At 35.7% G+C, this 21,397-nt stretch overlaps 2 protein-coding genes across 8 annotated transcripts in view; one reads left to right on the top strand and one right to left on the bottom strand.

Moving 5' to 3' along the window:
• aifm2 (AIF family member 2) overlaps positions 1-12,514 on the top strand; it is a 34,269-nt gene extending 21,755 nt beyond the window's left edge. For 2 of the 5 annotated variants that reach the window (XR_014533354.1, XR_014533355.1), the window contains exon 15: positions 4-884. Coding sequence is in view for 3 of the 5 variants with exons in the window: in XM_083540352.1 (XP_083396478.1) it covers positions 4-11,958 (11,955 nt within the window). In the remaining 2 variants the exon portion in view is untranslated. Of the gene's footprint in view, positions 1-3 lie in introns of all 5 variants that reach the window. The other 3 variants (XM_083540353.1, XM_083540354.1, XM_083540352.1) reach the window with 3 other exon arrangements.
• A 2,098-nt stretch (positions 12,515-14,612) lies between these two features.
• On the bottom strand, positions 14,613-21,374 carry LOC310725029 (exocyst complex component 3-like). Of its 3 annotated transcripts, XR_014533240.1 has the most exons (16): positions 21,260-21,286; positions 21,005-21,170; positions 20,288-20,436; positions 19,824-20,006; positions 18,990-19,590; positions 18,789-18,903; positions 18,386-18,517; positions 18,087-18,187; positions 17,848-17,961; positions 17,522-17,645; positions 17,271-17,393; positions 17,039-17,191; positions 16,823-16,944; positions 16,574-16,730; positions 14,737-15,310; positions 14,613-14,690 (listed from the first exon to the last, which is right to left on the bottom strand). XR_014533240.1 is itself a non-coding variant. In XM_083539592.1 (14 exons), the coding sequence occupies exons 2-14, from the start codon at positions 20,433-20,435 to the stop codon at positions 15,269-15,271; spliced, it is 2,115 nt and encodes a 704-aa protein (XP_083395718.1). In that variant the 5' UTR covers position 20,436; positions 21,260-21,374; the 3' UTR covers positions 14,613-15,268. The 3 variants fall into 3 exon arrangements, 2 of the variants coding, with proteins under 2 accessions (XP_083395718.1, XP_083395719.1); XM_083539592.1 differs by lacking the exon at positions 21,005-21,170 and having other exon boundaries at positions 14,613-15,310; positions 21,260-21,374; XM_083539593.1 differs by lacking the exons at positions 14,613-14,690; positions 14,737-15,310 and adding an exon at positions 16,186-16,377 and having other exon boundaries at positions 21,005-21,289.
• Between the last annotated feature and the right edge of the window lie 23 nt (positions 21,375-21,397).

The raw sequence follows: 21,397 nt of genomic DNA, 5'->3' as shown, positions 1-21,397 counted from the left end.
TAGGAAAAAGACCAGGACCCACCAATGATGAGAAGTCAGACAAAGATTAAAAAACAGCAAGAACGCATCTCATGGCCAAAGTTCCCCTCCTTTGGCAAGGGACCCAGAATGCAATTCAGGAGATCTCACAGCACATCAGAGGCAGAGGAACACAGGAAATTAGAGATGAGTCCACCAACAAGTGACACAGAATCTCCACTGAAATCTTCAGATGGAAAAGACAAGAAGAAAAAGCATAAAGTTCAACTAAAAATCAAAATGAAGGGCCACAGGAGCAAGTCTGTTGAGGAACCCCAGAGAGATGAGCAGGTGTTGGTTTGGGAAAATCAACAAGTTGAGGATATATTAGAAGAAAAGGTTCCTGAAGAACCTGAGGAAAAAATGCAAGACATCCCACAGGTGCTGGATGGAGCTGAATATGAGGTTTCTTCCAAGACTGGAAATGATGATCCACTCCAGAAATTGTCAGGAATGGAACTGTATGAGGCTCATTTAATTAGTCTTGGCAGCACATTAAAGACTACAGATATTTCAGTTGCTCTTTCAGAGGGAGGAAAAAATGAGAGTTCAGAAATGAAAGTCAGAATTAATCTGAAGGAGCAGTCAGATATTGACACAGAAAACCAAGCAGAAAATATTGATGATTTGTACACAACTTTAGATCCAGCTGCCGGTGAAAATGTTGTATTATCACAGGCAGAAGTAGAAATATCTCAAATTGACAATGACCCTAACAAACAGGGAATAGACCTTACAGAGAGAAAAATGCAATCTGGAAATGCAGAATTAAGCATACCAAATTTAGATTTTTGTGTAGGAGAAACAAAAAAATCGCCAGGGATTGGCAATGAAAAGCAGTGGAAGGAGAAATCTGTGTTTGAAAATGAGAGTTATGGGATTCGTACAAGAGGTCCATTAGCAGACATGGCCACATCGAAGGCCCACTTTGTGAACACAATAAATGGGCTTCAGTTCATTTCACCAGATTATAATGAACTAGCACAAGCAGGGGAAATATCTGATGTAATCAGTGATGCCAAGAAACTAGCTGTTAGTCCTGTTTTTACTGTAGACAAAGATGATGCACTTTTGGAAATTAAGACTTCCAAGTTATCATCAGAAACTGCTGATTTCATTCAAGCAGATCAAGATCAAAGATCGGCATCAAAGCAGTTTAAATTGCCAAAGGTTGATCACTCTGGATTTGTAACTCATGAACTAATCAACATGACAGAGGTGGAAAAAATTAGGACCCATTTACCAAAACGAGAAGATATTGAAATTCCAGGAATGGAACATAAAGAACCAAAACTTACTCTTCAAAAACCTGATATTAAGTGTCCTAAAATTGAGAAAGTTATACATATTACAAAGGAGAGACAAATCCAAAGTCCACAAACAGAGTTCAATGTTGAGGATGTTAAAGTGGCTGTTTCCAAATTCCCTGCTTTTAAACTACCCGAAGGTGATATAACTGGAGTTCTTGTGCAAAGAGAAATTACAATTATGGAACAGAAGTCAGATAAGTCTTCATTGACTCCTAGGGGATCTCCACATAAAATATCCATCACAAGTACAGACAGTAGCCCTTTTATCACTAAAAGCAAAGTAGATGAAGAAAAGTCACCTTCTGATACTGTCGACAAGGACACAGCAATCAAGATTGCAAATGTTGAGCTACCATATATTGATGAGCAAACATCAACCACTGTGATGAAAGTAGACTATACAAAGCCACAGATGACAGATTATGGAAGATTGGGTGATATCAATTTCAAACTTCCAAAGCGGGAAGATATTGAAATACCAGGGATGGAAGCCATAAAGGAATCAAAACTCCAGAACACATTAATTGAAGCAGTTAGTGATGTAGACATTGACCAAGTTGAAAAAACTAAAACTAAAAAACATGGTGACAAAAAAGGCCATGAAAAGAAATCAAAGAAACCAAAAATATCCATTGAAGGATTTGACATCACTAAACCTGATATTCAGTCTCCAATTATTAGCACGGAAATACCAAAGGAGCGTTCCTTTAAAATGGATATGGAAGAAACAAAGATCCATGAAAAACACAAATTCAAAACCCCCAAAGTAGAGGAAGTTGATAATATAAGTGTTTCAGTACAGGAAAGCAAGATTTTAGAAGACAATATGGATAATAGGAACTTGCCACAAAAAACAGAGACAAAGTTTGGTAAAACAAAATTTAAAATTCCCACACTCACAATTCCAGAATTTGGGACTGAACTTCCAAGGGAAGAATATATCTCTGCTGTGGATGTGCAAGGAAAAGCAGCTAAAAAAACCTTGCTGGACCATAAATTAAAAGTATCAGCTGAGCCAGTATTATTTGATACAGATGGCACTGATGAAAATAAAGATGGACAGTACGGTAGAGTTCATGATACTGAGCCTGAAGAGCAAGGAAAGAAGTTCAAATTGCCAAGATTTGAGATCAGTTTTCCAGAAGTAAAAACCCCAAAGATTATTTGCACATCAAAGAAAGATGATGACAGTTCTGTATCAGAGGAAAATGGTGAGGTGCCAGTGGTGCATTCACCCAAAACTGGACCATCAGATATAGAACCTATAGTTAAGATAGACCAACCAGAAGTAGGTTCTGTGATAACTGAAGTGAAGTTTAAAAGGCCAGGGTTTTCATTTCCAAGGTTTGGCATATCTAAAACAGAATATATTGCACCAGAAGCTGATGTTAATGTCACAAATGTTAATATTGCTTTACCAGACAGACAGAGAGAAATGGACGATCCAAACAAAAATGTTGCAATATCAGTAAAAGATGGTAAACAGAAGGATGCAACAAAGTTTGTTTCTCCAACAAAGTTCAAAATTCCTTCAATCAAGTTTCCAAGTTTTGGCACTAAAGTTCCAAAGGCAGAAATAGCAGGTCCCGATGTAAATGTTGATGTGAAAGGGCCTGAAATAAGTGTACCAGATGCAGAGATAAAATTAACTGCTGAGCCAGCTTTAGTAAATATTAAAGGGCCTGATGCAGACATTGAAAGTAAATCACTTAGTAGGGAAAAGAAAGATCTGGATATCCACATTGAGGAACAGGGTAGTAAATTCAAATTGCCAAAATTTGGAATCAGTCGTCCTGAAATGAAGGGACCAAAAATTGATACAATTTTAGATCAGGAAACTGACATTTCTTTACCAAAAACAAACATACAGGTGAAGCTACCTGATTTTGAAGTCCAAGCTGGAACAACTGATGTGAAGGCAGACTTGCTAGTTGACCTAGATAAAGTTCACATTGCAAAGACAGCAAGAAAAATTTCTGATGTGGATGTTGATGTTAAAGGACCTAAAATAAGTCTACCAGATGCAGAGATTAAATTGTCAGCTGATCCAGTCACAGTGGATATTAAAAGACCCGACACAGACAAAGAATTTAAATTGCTTAGTGTGGAAATTCAAGATCAGGATTTCCAAGTTAAGGAGCAAGGGAGTAAATTCAAATTGCCAAAATTTGGAATTAGTCTTCCTGAAGTAAAAGGGCCAAAAATAGATGTAAGTTCCGACAAAGCAGAGATTGACATTTCTGTACCAAAAGCAAGTTTGGATGTACATCCACCTGATGTTGAATTGCAAGGTGTAACAGCTGAAATAAAAGGCGACCTACCAGAAGTAGATTCCAAAGATATTGAAATGAAAATGAAGACACCAGGCTTCTCGTTTCCTAGTATTGAATTTAGTAAATCAGATGTCAAGTCACCTGAAGTTGATGTGATTCTCCCGAAAGTTGATGTGTCTTTGCCTGAAACAAAAATGAAAATTGAACACCCAACTACAGATGTTACAATGTCAATAGAAGATGCAGAACTCAAAGGTCGATCAAAGTTTAAAATGCCTTCATTCACATTACCAAAATTTGGAACTAAAGGTCGAAAGGCCTCAGTAGAGGTCGCTGATGTGGATATAGATGTGAAAGGACCTGAAATAAGTCTACCAGATGCAGGGATGAAATTTTCAGCTGATCCAGTCACAGTGGATATTAAAGAACCTGACACAGACAAAGAAGTGAAATCACTTAGTGTGGAAATAAAAGATCAGGATTTCCAAGGAAAGGAGCAAGGGAGTAAATTCAAATTGCCAAAATTTGGAATTAGTCTTCCTGAAGTAAAAGGGCCAAAAATAGGTGTAAGTTCTGACAAAGCAGAGATTGACATTTCTGTAGAAAAAGCAAGTATAGATGTACATCCAACTGATGTTGAAGTGCAAGGTGTAACAGCTGAAATCAAAGCTGACCTGCCAGAAGTAGATTCTAAACATATTGAAATGAAAATTAAGACACCAGGCTTCTCGTTTCCCAGTATTGGATTTAGTAAATCAGATGTCAAGTCACCTGAAGTTGATGTGAGTCTCCCAAATGTTGATGTGTCTTTGCCAGAAGGAAGAATAGAAATTGAAAGACCAACTACAGATGTTACAATGTCAGTTGAAGATGCAGAACTCAAAGGACGGTCCAAATTTGGTTCTCCAACAAAATTTAAAATGCCTTCATTTACATTACCAAAATTTGGAACTAAAGGTCCAAAGGCCACAGTAAATGTCTCTGATGTGGATGTTGATGTTAAAGGACCTGAAATAAGTCTACCAGATGCAGAGATAAAATTGTCAGCTGATCCAGTCACAGTGGATATTAAAGGACCTGACGCAGACAAAGAAATTAAATTGCTTAGTGTGGAAATACAAGACCAGGATTTCCAAGTTAAGGAACAAGGGAATAAATTCAAATTGCCAAAATTTGGAATTAGTCTTCCTGATGTAAAAGGGCCAAAAATAGATGTAAGTTCAGACAAAGCAAAAATTGACATTTCTATACCAGAAGCAAGTTTAGATGTACATCCACCTGATGTTGAAGTGCAAGGTGTAACAGCTGAAATAAGAGCTGATCTGCCAGAAGTAGATTCTAAAGATATTGAAATGAAAATGAAGACACCAGGCTTTTCGTTTCCTAGTATTGGATTTAGTAAATCAGATGTCAAGTCACCTGAAGTTGATGTGAGTCTCCCAAAAGTTGATGTGTCTTTGCCTGAAACAAAAATGGAAATTAAACACCCAACTACAGATGTTACAATGTCAGTAGAAGATGCAGAACTCAAAGGTCGATCAAAGTTTGGTTCTCCAACAAAGTTTAAAATGCCTTCATTCACATTACCAAAATTTGGAGCTAAAGGTCCAAAGGCCACAGTACATGTCTCTGATGTGAATGTTGATGTTAAAGGACCTGAAATAAGTCTACCAGATGGAGAGTTGAAATTGTCAGTTGATCCAGTCACAGTGGATATTATAGGACCTGATGCAGACAAAGAAATAAAATCGATCAGTATGGAAATTCAAGACCAGGATTTAGACCAAGACCAAGGGAGTAAATTCAAATTGCCAAAATTTGGAATTAGTCTTCCTGAAGTAAAAGGGCCAAAAATAGATGTAAGTTCAGACAAAGCAAAGATTGACATTTTTATACCAGAAGCAAGTTTAGATGTACATCCACCTGATGTTGAAGTGCAAAGTGTAACAGCTGAAATAAGAGCTGACCTGCCAGAAGTAGATTCTAAAGATATTGAATTAAAAATGAAGACACCAGGCTTCTCGTTTCCTAGTATTGGATTTAGTAAATCAGATGTCAAGTCACCTGAAGTTGATGTGATTCTCCCAAAAGTTGATGTGTCTTTGCCTGAAACAAAAATGGAAATTGAACACCCAACTACAGATGTTACAATGTCAGTAGAAGATGCAGAACTCAAAGGTCGATCAAAGTTTGGTTCTCCAACAAAGTTTAAAATGCCTTCATTTACATTACCAAAATTTGGAGCTAAAGGTCCAAAGGCCGCAGTAAATGTCTCTGATGTGAATGTTGATGTTAAAGGACCTGAAATAAGTCTACCAGATGCAGAGTTGAAATTGTCAGTTGATCCAGTCACAGTGGATATTAAAGGACCTGATGCAGACAAAGAAATACAATCGATCAGTATGGAAATACAAGATCAGGATTTCCAAGTTAAGGAGCAAGGGAGTAAATTCAAATTGCCAAAATTTGGAATTAGTCTTCCTGAAGTAAAAGGTCCAAAAATAGATGTAAGTTTAGACAAAGCAGAGATTGCCATTTCTGCACCAAAAGCAAGTTTAGATGTACATCCACCTGATGTTGAAGTGCAAGGTGTTACAGCTGAAATTAAAGGCGACCTACCAGAAGTAGATTTTAAAGATACTGAGGTGAAAATAAAGACACCAGGCTTCTCGTTTCCTAGTATTGGATTTAGCAAATCAGACATCAAATCACCTGAAGTTGACGTGAGTCTCCCAAAAGTTGATGTATCTTTGCCAGAAGGAAGAATAGAAATTGAAAGACCAACAACAGATGTTACAATGTCAGTAGAAGATGCAGAACTTAAAGGTCGATCAAAGTTTGGTTCTCCAACGAAGTTTAAACTGCCTTCATTCACTTTGCCAAAATTTGGAACTAAAGGTCGAAAGGCCTCAGTAGAGGTCGCTGATGTGGATGTTGATGTGAAAGGACCTGATATAAGTCTACCAGATGCAGGGATGAAATTGTCAACTGAGCCAGTCACAGTAGATATTAAAGGACTTGATGCAGACAAAGAAGTTAAATCACTTAGTGTGGAAATAAAAGATCAGGATTTCCAAGTTAAGGAGCAAGGGAGTAAATTCAAATTGCCAAAATTTGGAATTAGTCTTCCTGAAGTAAAAGGGCCAAAAATAGATGTAAGTTCAGACAAGGCAGAAATTGACATTTCTGTACCAGAAGCAAGTTTAGATGTACATCCACCTAATGTTGAAGTGCAAGGTGTAACAGCCGAAATAAAAGTTGACTTGCCAGAAGTAGATTCTAAAGATATTGAAATGAAAATGAAGACACCAGGCTTCTCGTTTCCTAGTATTGGATTTAGTAAATCAGACATCAAATCACCTGAAGTCGATGTGAGTCTCCCAAAAGTTGATGTATCTTTGCCGGAGGGAAGAATAGAAATTGAAAGACCAACTACAGATGTTACAATGTCAGTTGAAGATGCAGAACTCAAAGGACGGTCCAAATTTGGTTCTCCAACAAAATTTAAAATGCCTTCATTCACATTACCAAAATTTGGAACAAAAGGTCCAAAGGCCACAGTAAATGTCTCTAATGTGGATGTTGATGTTAAAGGACCTGAAATAAGTATACCGGATGCAGAGATAAAATTGTCAGCTGATCCAGTCACAGTGGATATTAAAGGACCTGACACAGACAAAGAAATGAAACCGCTTAGTGTGGAAATTCAAGACCAGGATTTCCAAGTTAAGGAGCAAGGGAGTAAATTCAAATTGCCAAAATTTGGAATTAGTCTTCCTGAAGTAAAAGGGCCAAAAATAGATGTAAGTACAGACAAAGCAGATATTGACATTTCTGTACCAAAGCCAAAACTAGATGTACATCCAACTGATGTTGAATTGCAAGGTGTAACAGCCGAAATAAGAGCTGATCTGCCAGAAGTAGATTGTAAAGATATTGAAATGAAAATAAAGACACCAGGCTTCTCGTTTCCTAGTATTGGATTTAGTAAATCAGACATCAAATCACCTGAAGTCGATGTGAGTCTCCCAAAAGTTGATGTGTCTTTGCCGGAGGGAAGAATAGAAATTGAAAGACCAACAACAGATGTTACAATGTCAGTTGAAGATGCAGAACTCAAAGGACGGTCCAAATTTGGTTCTCCAACTAAATTTAAACTGCCTTCATTCACATTACCAAAATTTGGAACTAAAGGTCCAAAGGCCACAGTAAATGTCTCTGATGTGGATGTTGATGTTAAAGGACCTGAAATAAGTCTACCGGATGCAGAGATGAAATTGTCAGTTGATCCAGTCACAGTGGATATTAAAGGACCTGATGCAGACAAAGAAATGAAATCGCTTAGTGTGGAAATAAAAGATCAGGATTTCCAAGTTAAGGAGCAAGGGAGTAAATTCAAATTGCCAAAATTTGGATTTAGTCTTCCTGAAGTAAAAGGGCCAAAAATAGATGTAAGTTCTGACAAAGCAGAGATTGACATTTCTGTTCCAAATGCAAGTTTCGATGTACATCCACCTGATGTTGAAGTGCAAGGTGTAACAGCGGAAATCAAAGCTGACCTGCCAGAAGTAGATTCTAAACATATTGAAATGAAAATGAAGACACCAGGCATCTCGTTTCCTAGTATTGGATTTAGTAAATCAGATGTCAAGTCACCTGAAGTTGATGTTAATCTTCCAAATGTTGATGTCTCTTTGCCGGAAGGAAAATTTGAAATTGAAAGACCAACTACAGATGTTACAATGTCAGTTGAAGATGCAGAACTCAAAGGACGGTCCAAATTTGGTTCTCCAACAAAATTTAAACTGCCTTCATTCACATTACCAAAATTTGGAACTAAAGGTCCAAAGGCCACAGTAAATGTCTCTGATGTGGATGTTGATGTAAAAGGACCTGAAATAAGTCTACCAGATGCAGAGATAAAATTGTCAGCTGATCCAGTCACAGTGGATATTAAAGGCCCTGATGCAGACAAAGAAATGAAATTGCTTAGTGTGGAAATACAAGATCAGGATTTCCAAGTTAAGGAGCAAGGGAGTAAATTCAAATTGCCAAAATTTGGATTTAGTCTTCCTGAAGTAAAAGGGCCAAACATAGATGTAAGTAAAGACAAAGCAAAGATTGACATTTCTATACCAGAAGCAAGGTTAGATGTACATCCACCTGATGTTGAAGTGCAAGGTGTAACAGCTGAAATAAGAGCTGATCTGCCAGAAGTAGATTCTAAAGATATTGAAATGAAAATGAAGACACCAGGCTTCTCGTTTCCTAGTATTGGATTTAGTAAATCAGACGTTAAATCACCTGAAGTTGCTGTGAGTCTCCCAAAAGTTGATGTGTCTTTGCCTGAAGGAAGAATAGAAATTGAAAGACCAACTACAGATGTTAAAATATCAATAGAAGATGCAGAACAACAGAATTGGTCAACATCTGGTTCTCCAACAAAGTTCAAACTGCCTTCAATTGACTTTCCAAAGTTTGGAACTAAAGGTCCAAAGTTTGCAGTAAATGCCGCTGATATAGATGTAGATGTTAAAGGACCTGAAATAAGTCTACCAGATGCAGAAATTAAATTGTCAGTTAAACCAGTCACAGTGGATATTGAAGGTCCTGGTGCAGATAAAGAAATTAAATTGGCCAGTACAGAAATAAAAAATCAGGATGTCCACATTAAAGAGCAAGGGAGTAAATTCAAACTCCCAAAATTTGGATTCAGAGGTCCTGAATTAACAGGACCAAAAATCGATGTAAGTTTAGAGAAGAAAGAAATGGATATTTCGGTACAAGAGGCAAAGGTAGAAGTGCATCCACCTGAAGTTAAAGTGCAGGGTATAACAGCCGAAATAAAAACTGATCTACCAGAAGTAGATTCTAAAGATATTGAAATGGAAATGAAAACGCCAGGCTTCTCGTTTCCTAGAATTGTATTTAATAAATCAGATCTTACGTCACCTGATGTTGATGTGAGTCTCCCAAATGTTGGTGTGTCTTTGCCTGAAGGAAGTATGGAAATGGAAAAACCATCTACAGATGTTAGAATGTCAGTGGAAGATGCAGAACACAAAGGTCGGTCAAAATTTGGTTCCTCAACAAAGTTTAAATTGCCTTCAATTAACTTTCCAAAGTTTGGAACTAAAGGTCCAAAGTCCACAGTAGATGTTTCTGACGTGAATTTGGATGTTAAAGGACCTGAAATAGGACTATCAGATGCAGATATAAAATTGTCAGCTCAACCAATCACCATGGATGTAAAAGAGCCTGGTACAGACAAAGAATTGAAATCGCTCAATATGGAAATAAAAGGTCAGGATTTCCAAGTTAAGGAGCAAGGGAGTAAATTCAAACTGCCAAAGTTTGAAATCAGTGTTCCTGAAATGAAAGGGCAAAAAATAGATGTAAGTTCAGACAAAGCAGAGATGTACATATCCATACCAAAGGCAAAAGCAGAAGTACATCCACATGATGTTGAATTGCAAAATGTCATGGTTGAAATAAAAGGTGACCTGCCAGAAGTAGATTCTAATGACATTGAAGTGAAAATGAAGACACCAGGCTTCTCATTTCCTAGAATTGGATTTAGTAAATCTGAAGCTAAGGCTACGAAGGTTGATCCGGGTCTCCAGCATGTTAACATGCCTTTGCCTGAAGCAAGTACAGAAATGAAAAGACCAGATACAGATGTTACAATATCAGTTGAAGATGCAGAACACAAAGGTCGGTCAAAGTTTGGTTCTCCAACAAAGTTTAAATTGCCTTCCATCAACTTCCCAAAGTTTGGAACTAAAGGACCAAAGGCCACAGTAGAGGTCTCTGATGTGGATGTAGATGTTAAGGGACCTGAAATAAGTCTACCAGATGCAGAGCTAAAATTGCCAGCTGAATCTCTCTCGGTAGTTATAAAAGGACCAGATGCTGACAAAGGAATTAAATCCCCCAGTAAGGAAGTGAAAGATCAGGAAGTTAAGGAGCAAGAGAGTAAATTAAAATTGCCAAAATTTGGAATCAGTGTTCCTGAAGTAAAGGGGCCAAAAGTAGATGTAAGTTCAGACAAGGCAGAAATAAAAATTTCTGTACCAAAGGCAAAAGCAGAGCTATACCCACCTGATATTGAGGTGCAAGGTGTAACAACAGAATTTCAAGCTGATCTAGATTCTAAAGATATTGAAGTAAAAATGAAGAGACCTGGATTGTCTTTCTCAGACACTAAGGCTCCAGCAGGTGATGAAGTCTCTATACCAAAATTGGATTCCAAAGTGGGAAAAAGTGAAGATGATGATACATTTGTAAGTGATAATGCATTAGATGTCTTTAAACAAAAATACACACAAGGAGTCAAGACATCCTCCAAATTCATATTGCCATCTTTTGGTGATGTTTTTAGTGGCTTTGAAGTTGAATTTAATGTACCAACATTTGAAGAAATTGAAGAAGCAAAGAAAATTTCAGAAGTTGAAAGACAAAATCAACCACAACGTGAAGACAGTGACTGGTTTAGATTTCACAAGTTTTCCTCTTCAACCAAAACATTCATTGACAATGAGAATGTAGCTTCCAAATTTCCCAGAAAATCTGAACAAAGTCCACAGAGTGGCATAAATGAAAATGAGTATAAGAAAAGCTTCACAAGAGAGACTGATGAGGAGACTTTCAGTCCTACTTTGTCACTGAGTTCATCTGATGCTTTTGCTGATGTAAGTTCTGCACTTACAACTGAACAGACTGGCCTGTCGATTACCAGCCCTACAAAAGTCAAAGTAAAATATTCAGAACCTACTGTTAATACGGAAGTAAGCGATATACATGGTGATATAATTACTTCAACAGCCAGGACTGAACTAATTTCCATGGAGCCTTATCAGCCAGAGAAAGTGAACATTCCATTCTCTTCTGAAACATCCTCTTCTTCTGTGGATACTCTCAAACAAATATCAGGACACATAGTTGTGTCAAATGTGCAAAGTGTGTCTAAAACACAACATGCTACAATCTTAACTAAACTGGAAACACAAAATACCCAAACATTGCCTTCAGGAACAGTAACTGACTCACTTCTATTAGCTGAGGAAACAGTAATGCGAAAGGGGCACACAATAGTGGAGAAGCATGTTGTGAAAGAAATCTTTGGTGATGACAAAGAGAAAATATTTGTGACACAGAGAATACAGGTCTTTGAAGGAGACTCTTCTGAGCCTATCTCTGATGACACAGCATCCTCAATTCAAAGATTAAGAGACACTGTACACACTGAAAAAATCAGATTTTTTGAGGGGGCAGAGCCAAGCAACACAATTCTAATGAGCACTGAAACATTACTAAGGCATGCAGATTCCTCTACAGATGAGAATGAGGGGCAATGATTTGAGCTGACACTATATTAGAACTAGTATTATGGCTGTATAAATCTGATAAATCAGTATGGTCTCACAAATACTACACATTTCTGTAAGCTTGGGTTGTATTTTTTGGTAATGTGCTTCAAAATTAATTTTTATTACTTGTATAACCAAATGTGTTGTGGAAACCTAATACAAGTTACGGCTAGTACCAAGACTTATTTAACATAATTCAATCAATATGGTTATAATAATAATTAGAATACTAAGTATAGAAGATAACAATTTTAGTGCCCATTACAGTAAAAATATTATCTGTCAACATTGTTTACGGTGCCCACTTGGTCATATACAAGTAAATGTATCTGTGTCACATTTAAAGATGTTTTTTTTTTCTTGAAATTGTGCTGTCATTTATTTATCAACTAAATTATAATCATAACTAAGTTTAAGCATCAAAGATTGTGCAGCTCTGTGGAGAGTATCCAAGTTCATGTCTTACATTATTATGTAACAACATCTAACTGAATAGCTGTATTTACATACAAACATATGCTACAATAAATATTGTAAAAATAAATTTGTCATCCAATTATTGAATAACTTTTGAAAACAAGAAGACTTATTCTCCTATTCTCTTAACTCTCAGAATATGAAACAGATGTGTTTGCTTTGCTAGAGGACTACAATTGTACTTGAAAGCCATAATTTGGTATTTATTTATTACTTAAATTATACTGTCTGACAGTTGAAGTATTAATAAATGCACAGTTATAATTTTAATGAATTAGCCACACTTGTGGACACCTGATTATCACACCTATGCAGTCGAGTACATACGCTTTTGAACAGTAACAAATTCTTTGATGTTTTGCTTCTGAACACCACAGTGATAGATTTGAAATGAAGATATAACAAATTGCTTTGAATTCAAAGCGGTCTAATAAAACATATTGCATTAAACATTTTTAATTTACAGCCATTTTTACATAGTCCAACCATTAACTAGGCTCAAAAGAAACTGGACAAACATAAATGTAAGTTTAAAGATAATTTTTATTACACAATGTTTTGCAGTTAATGGTGGCCTGAGGTTTGGGACTCATGGACATCACAAAATGCTGATTCTTGAGAAACTTTGCTGGATCATTATTGCATTAATCTTGGGTTGCTTATATATCTGTATTTTGAAGCACTGGGCTATCAGTTTTGAAACATTTGACTGAATTTGGACAGAAAGTATAACTCTATACACTTCGCTCCTCAAGATTTTTTTTTTTACTCGGTTTATTTGCTTTGAGGGTTTGATTAAAAGACGGGAGGCGTAGCTGAAGATTGGGGAGTTAAAGATGCTGAAATTTCATTGGAATTAATGATTAGAAATGAGTTTATTACATGGACTGCGCATGTAGAATGTTTTGGAGACAAGGTAAGCTGAGATGGTTTGGACATGTGCAGAGGAGGGACATGGGGTATATCGGTAGAAGAATGTTGATTATGGAGCCACCAGGAAGGAGGAAAAGAGGAAGACCAAGGAGGAGGTTTATGGATGTGGTGAGGGAAAACATGCAGATAGTTGACTTGAAAGAGGAAGATTTAGAAAACAAGGTAAAATGGAGATCGATAATCCGCTGTGCACACCCCTAATGGGGGCAGCCGAAAGAGGAAATGTGCTTTGAGGGCATTTTCTTGATCCAGGAACAAATTCTGAGATCTACATTTGTTGTCTTTTATGGTTTTTCAGGCCTTTTAGTGTTGCATAGTTTGCCAGTGCATTCTTTGCTTTTAAGGATGACAAAAAAAGTTGATTTGAATAAAACAAAAATCACTTCCTGTTAGTTTTATTTCACAATCTAACGGGAGGAACAATAGAAAATTATGAAAATGAAAAAACTGTCTAAATCCTTATAGACCCCACTTCATGTGTGACTTACCTAAGAGTTGAAAGTGTCCTTGCTACTTTGCAAGCAAAACAAACACTTTATGTCTCACTGTAAATTCCTATAGCCCAGTACCCTGTAATACAGCCAGGATTGACAATTTTGTGCCTTAGGGTCTTGTTGTGTGACTGCTCCCAGGGGAAATCCTAAAGGGAATCCAATTGTGAAGGGGCACTTGACATGAAGTTGTCTTTAATAGCCTCAACACCACCAACTGCACTTGTGTTTTTGCCACTGAAATTTAATAATGATTGGCACCAGAGGATATTTATGAGCATCCTATGCACTTGAAACAGGCATTAATTGACTGGTCTGGTTACACTCTTGCATATTTCTTATACATGTGGTATATTCCTGCTTGATCAGATCTAGATCAGACGCTGATCCTAAAAAATGCCTGACCTCCCTGTCACACCTGAAAACCTGCCTATTTTTTTCCCTCTGTCCTGGTGAAGGATTTAAAGGAGACAACAGATGTCAGATGGAAAAAGGGAAGAAAAAGTTGGAAGGAAACGGATTTTGGAAGGCCAGTTTTGGGAGAAAGAAAAACCACCAGGGACACCTGTAGTGGAAACCATTAACAAGTGGTCCCACTTGCTTAATACAATAGCAATAAAAGGAGTCACAAAATCTTTTCCTCCTCTGGTATTTCCTACTTCTTTAAATCAGTGTACCTGTGTACCATTGATGTACCAGTGTACCATTGATGTTTGTCTAGCACAAGAATTTGACTTAAAATTTTTTGCAGTTAATTATTAACTTTAATAACCAAATTAATAAAATGTTCTTCCCTTTTACACATGGTACTGTTTCAACCTGAAAGAAATATAAGCAATAAACGAAGTTGCTTTAAAAATGATACAAGGTCAATCATCTAAAATGTGTAGATCCAAACCACGCCCTATTATTTAACACTGTTAGCTGAAGGTTTACACAAATCAAATAATAAACAACTAATAATACACAGAATTTTAATGTTATTCGATATTTTGGAGATTACACAGCATAGTGGGTGATGACTTTTGTCAGGTCTCCATCTAGTGGCAATTACCAGCAATGTACAGAAAAAAGGGTATACATTTGGAATCCAGATTTTGTCTTTTTTAATTTTTATTATAATTTTTTTAAAGATCTTAATATATAAAACAACAGAAATAAGACAATATAAATGTGTATTATATTAAAATATGATTCAATTGTGAATTAAAATTGGAAACACAGATCATAAACATATTGAAACCCACCCCATCAGCTATAATGTGTTAAACAAACAGAATTGTTATTATATTTCAGAAGAAAATCACAGTTTGCATTTTTATATCTTATTTCACGAAATCTGAACTTTTTTTCATCATTCTTTACTTTATTCCTCCTATATACATTCCTGCAGTTATCTAATCAACTACTCTTGTGGCAGCAGCACAATGCATTGAATCCTGCAGGTAAAGGTTAAGAACTTTAGTCAATCTTCACCCATTCAATCAATTCCATTCACATACATTTTCACACCATTCTGTGTAAACCTTAAATACCATTGTGAATGGATTTTTCAAGTGATCAGCCGTTTACAGAATAATCAAGCCAGCCCATGAGGCACCAATAACCCTGGCAACCATAGTTAATATCACTAAGATCACCATATTTTTCATTCTGATGTTTAATATGAATATTAACTAACACCTATGAACTGTATTTTCTGATAATTGTAAGAAGGTGTAGAAGTTGTAGAAGTGATAAACACTGATCAGCCATGACATTAAAACAATGTACCTAGTATTGTGTAGGTCCCAAGACATAATCAGACCCATTAAAGCTTTTAATATGCAAGGTCAAGCCTCTGTGGACCAGACTGCTCCGAGAAATATCTTAAAATTTCAAATCAGGCCAAATTAACATCTTGAATTTCAACATCTTTATGTTCAACATATGGCAGGATCCAAATTTTCTCAGCAGAACATTTTCTCGAGCATCATATGCCGTCTATGTCTTGCCTTCTTCTTATAGTGCATGCTGAGAGATAATTTCTTCCCCAGGTAAATCATAATCATGGACAGCCAGGTGCATGCTTATGATTTACCTGGGGAAGAAATTCTCTCTCAGCATGCACTATAAGAAGAAGGCAAGACATAGAGGGCATATGATATGATCAATGTAGCAAAAGTATTTCATAAAAAAAAAAAAAAAAAAAACTTGGTAGTAACAGTAGTATTAGAAAGCTATGTCCTATTTTCATACGACACAAACTGTCAGCGACTGCAAAGTGTCTCTGCTTTCTAATACTACTGTTACTACCAAGTTTATTTTTTATGTATTTCTTTTTTTCTTTTTTTTTTTTAATGAAATACATTTGCTACATTGATACTTGTCTTTTCCACGAATTGACATTTCCCCAAACCTGTATTTTAATCCAAGCTGAACTGTTTTAATGACACAACTGATGTAATAATTAAAGTCATCAGGGCTTAGGGACTTCTAGGAGGGCATCAGGTTGATTTCTGTTTCACTAAAAAATAAAGAAAGGATTTGTAACCGTTAGAAGAAACTCTATAGATATATATTAATACAAAAGATATAATTCTGGTGTACAGTGGTAATTGTCCAAATAGCATTTGCCTGTATCCTACACAATCCAGTTCCCCTCATAAGTAATGTTCTTTTCAAATAATTACATTTACAGACTTACAAGTTAATACAAGTACCTTGATGTCACTGAAGAAGGTGTGATTTTCCAGATTTTTTCCTGTTTTCTCTTTATCTATCTTCCGCTTAAGCTCAGTAAAGTACTGAATGGCTGGTGACCTTTCAAACTTGAAACCACTGTTTCTGAAGTATAGAATAGCTGATAGTTGCTTTTTACTAGAAATTGAAAACATTTAGAAGGAACATGTAATTTTAAATTTGCAGTTCGATTTAATGAACATATATAAAGAATGAGAGACTGTGCTTGCCTTATATCTGGGCAATTTTCAACCAATGCTGTTAAGACTTTCTTCATATTTTTCTCATCTTCCTGTTCAATTATTTCACTTATCTTATATCCTAGTGAGTGAAGCCAGTCTAAGGATGATCCCTGAATTATCAACATGTATACAGTTTTACATTTTAATACATAATAATGGATATATACAGAACATTTTTATTCTGAGACATATCTTCTATCTTACCATGTCACAGAACAGTTTCTTAAGCTCAGTCCACTGCTCCTTGATTTTAGCAGCAGCAATCTCATTCTTCTTGCCTTTACAGGAATATTTATTCTTCAGTAGTTCAGATATGTACTTTTTCACTACGTAGTAATGCACATCATCGGCAAAAGACTGCAGGATAAGACAGTATTAACATGTAATGTATTCTTTTTTGAATAAATTTACAGAGAGCCCAAATGGTCAAACTTACTTGTGCAGGTATATTTCTCATCAACTTCTTGTATCCAGAGAAAGTCTCTATTCTGTTAACTAGTTCATTAAAATCATTGTCTGTGTTAAGCCAATTTCTGGTCATTAGATCAGGCAGGTAGGGCTGAAACAAGATGAAAAAAAAAGTGTCTGCATTAACACTGCTTACACATTAGCTGGCTGAATTTTAATCATGTGTAAAGCAACACACAAATGTCTATTTATTTCCTATATCCTATATAAACAGCCAACCTCAATTTCAACCATAAATTGCTTCAGGAGAGCTTGTCTTAGACAGTCAGTAAATCCATCCAGCTCTGACACAAGTTCTTCCACCTGCTCTCTGCCCTTGTTTTTATAGCCCTCTATGTTCTCTCTGGAAACATACAATACAGAACATGCATCATACAATTATGGCCAACGCAAAGTCTGTCATAATGATCACGTTTGTAAACTGCAAGATTTCAGAAATATGTTTCTGAAAAAAACTACTTGGCTTGTATAAAGTCTTGTAATTACTTACCTGCCCAAATATTGTGAACAGAGTCACTAAAACATTACCTTTACTGAAAACTTACTTGAGAGAGCTGAAGCTGTTGATGTAGGCAATGTGATATTCAGCCCATAGGCAGCAGTCCAGTAAGTCTGAGTTCAACAAGGGCTGGCACTGCTTTGAAAACTCCTCCACAAATCTAGACCAGAAATAAATGAACACTGGAAATGTCAAATAAATGTATGCGGGTTTTGTATTTAGAGTTTTCAATAAATACAACAAATGAACAGCAAATATTATGTTCGCATGTAAGGTTTTCTTCACCTTTTGGGAAACTGTCTCAGCGTCTCCATACATTTGCCTATAGCCATCTTTTCCAGATTCTCATCAATATTTGCACAATCATCAGAATATTTCCTAATTAACTAAACGTGAAAGAGACCATTTTGATGAGAGCAAATTTACATTGGATTAAATATCAGCAAATAAGAGAGTAAAAAAATTTTAAAATATGTAGAATAAAGTTTATCCATACAAAACTTATAAAGCATATTATCAGTTGTCAGAGAAAGCCATCATGTTTTAAGTTGGGTATGACAGCATGGTTTACATGGTTTGCATACCTCAAAAACAACTGTGTTAACTTCAGAGATAATGAATAGTCCATCTTCTGTTCTTTTAGGTGTTACTTTTTTCTTCCAAACTTCTTCCTGTTCAGCTTTTATGATGTTGCCTAAAAAAGCATGTACAGTTTCCTGAAGACAACACAAACAGACACAGACACAGACACAGACACACACACACACACACACACACAGACACACACACACACACACACACACACACACACACACACACACATTTATTTTTATATTTATTTATATATATTTATAGAATATAGTTTATATGTACATATATATATATATATATATATATATATATATATATATATATATATATATATATATATATATAGTAAGCATTATAATAATTATAATAATTTCGCTGAGAATGGCTGTTCCTTACCTGCAGACAGTTGCAATATGCTTTCTTAATCTGTTCTAGCAAGTCAACAGATAGTGTAAATGACTTTGGCTCTTTCATCTCTGGTTGCAAAGAGGGACTACCAAGAATCATCTCACTGTAAAGTACAAAGTTGGAGTAAATTTTATTGCCAAGCTTGTCTACTAAATAAAAGTGCTTATAATATTCATTCCAACTTCTCACCTATGATAGCGATTAAAAACAAAATCCAGCATGGCATTATAATCTTTCAGCTCAGTTATCTTCCCCAGGAGCATTTTTAGGTGTTCACCTACAAACTCATGACAAGATGAAGCATAGGTTCTGAACACTGGAAAACTTGGTGGATACAAATTCAAAATCTCTTCTTTTACCATCCTCAGCAGCTCCACAATGTTTTTACCCAAAAGTTCCAAGTGTTCTTTCATACAAGAAACCTTTTGCTCAGTACTGTTCATCTTTCCGAGGGTCTCTTTCACCCCTTTCTGTATTGCAATCTGCCAGACATCTCTCCATCCCTCCACCCCATCTACATTTCCTTCTCTCTTTTCTTTGTCCTCAATAATGCCAGCCACCAGCACCATTAGCTCTTTGTCACAGGAAGGCTTGGAACAGGATTGACAGACAATTTCAGTGAGTTTATTTTTCAGGTTATTGTAGAGCAGATTCAGGTCTGTCTTTTTTTTGTCTAGTTTCACAGAAGAAGCTTCTTTCTGCTCACACTGAACCTCATTCTGCAGTGCAAGTATATTTAGATAGGCCCCTTTCAAGTCTTTCGTTTCAATGAGATTGTTAATCTCCATTACTGTACAAACAGATATGAAAGAAAATTATTAATATTAAGACATTGAAACAAGATTGTTTGACACATTTTCATATATAGACAGATATCAGTCACAATAAAGAGAACTTTTTTTCAGTATGAGTAATTGAGTGTTTGAATAAATGTAATTTTTGGAAGATATTTTAAAACAATAGTTCTATTACATGCCAACCTCATTTCAAAAGAAAAATAGAGACAAAACTAAGTATTCTTACCTGATAAAGGTGTTGAAGGCAAAGAATTATAGGTAAAGTCACAGTTGTTAGTGGTCTCTTTCTTCATTACATTGCTGGGTGTTTCAGCATCCTCTTTAGAAGTAAACAATTCATAGATAGATGTTTTCTCCAAACTTCTTCTGATATGTGCAAGCTTAAATCCATTTTCTGTTGAAGGCGACTCTAAATACCAAATAAATAAAGACTGACAAACTGAACTTCTACAGTCCTTCAATGGTTCAAGACTTCAATTGTCTTTATTTACTGTATCTTAATTACAAATTACACTTATTTATTATTATATTTAACGATTACATAAATCTCTATAAATGCATTTGTATAAGAACGCATTGTACAACATTCTTTTTGCTACTACATTAATTCATATTTTTTCAGTTGTATAAAGTAAAAAAAGTAAAAAAAAAAAAAAAAAAAAAAAATCGAGTAAAGTAAATTAAGTTTACTTTGTGTGTCAGGAGAGGTCGGGCTGGTATTAGAAGCCATGTCATCTGTTGCTGCTGCTTCACATCCTCTGTTTTTTTTTAGTGTAAAAACTCGTTTTAGGGACTTCAGAGTCACTGATCCCTGTGAGGGCATTCTGCTTTGTGCCATTCTGTTAACATATATCATAGATGAGCTTCCATGTCCAATTTCTATTTGGATCTATTTTCTATTCTATCTATCTATCTATCTATCTGTCTATCTGTCTATCTGTCTGTCTGTCTGTCTGTCTGTCTGTCTGTCATCATCATTTTCTAATTATTTAATAAAAGATTAATAAAATAATCCGCAAGGGTGAATAAAAAATTCGACATTTGCACATTATTTTCTTTCTCTTTGAATTGCCATTTTGCACTTTTTTATATGTTTCATCATCTGCAATATTGGTTTTATGTATTTAAGTTCACATTTATTATTGAATTACATTCTGCTTTTTTTCTGTAAAAATTACAATTTTACAACAGTATATGAAAGCTATACACAAGCATAAAGCAATATTCCGTGACCAAATAAAGAAAAGCTTATCTATCTTTTTCATCTTTAAAAAGAAGAAGAAAAAAAAACCCACACTACATTCCTGCATACAACCTTTGTCAACAGTGTAATTGAGTTTCGGTGAAACACTGACAGTTTAGTACAACCGCAAACACCACGTTTTTAATAGGTTTAAAACGGTTTACCTTTTTCCTTTTTTTCTTTTTTCTTTTTGTCGTTTTTTGTTGTTTTTTTTTAAGACGCAGGCCTACCTGTGAGGCACGTCGTATAAAAGACGGTAGATTACTATAATTGATTTTCTTTATGTATGTCACCTCATGTGATTTTTGGTCCAACCAAACGTTAATGCAACTGTTTTGTTAAAAAAACAACAACAACAACAACAACAACGAACGATTTAATAACAATTACAGTAAAAAAAAACACCTGGTAGATCTCACCTGAGCTGCTTCTTGTGCAAGCGTGCTTTCACTTTCAGTCTCTTTAATCACGTCGTACACTGCAGTGTGAAACGTCACATTACATTTTAGGTTGCACATTAATTAATCGATTTCAGTTCAAATGTAGAATAAATGTAT

The sequence above is a fragment of the Silurus aristotelis genome (assembly GCF_946808225.1).
Source record: "Silurus aristotelis genome assembly, chromosome: 4".
In the NCBI taxonomy this organism is placed as follows: Eukaryota; Metazoa; Chordata; class Actinopteri; order Siluriformes; family Siluridae; genus Silurus; species Silurus aristotelis.
This window is presented reverse-complemented; position numbering and strand designations above follow the sequence as displayed.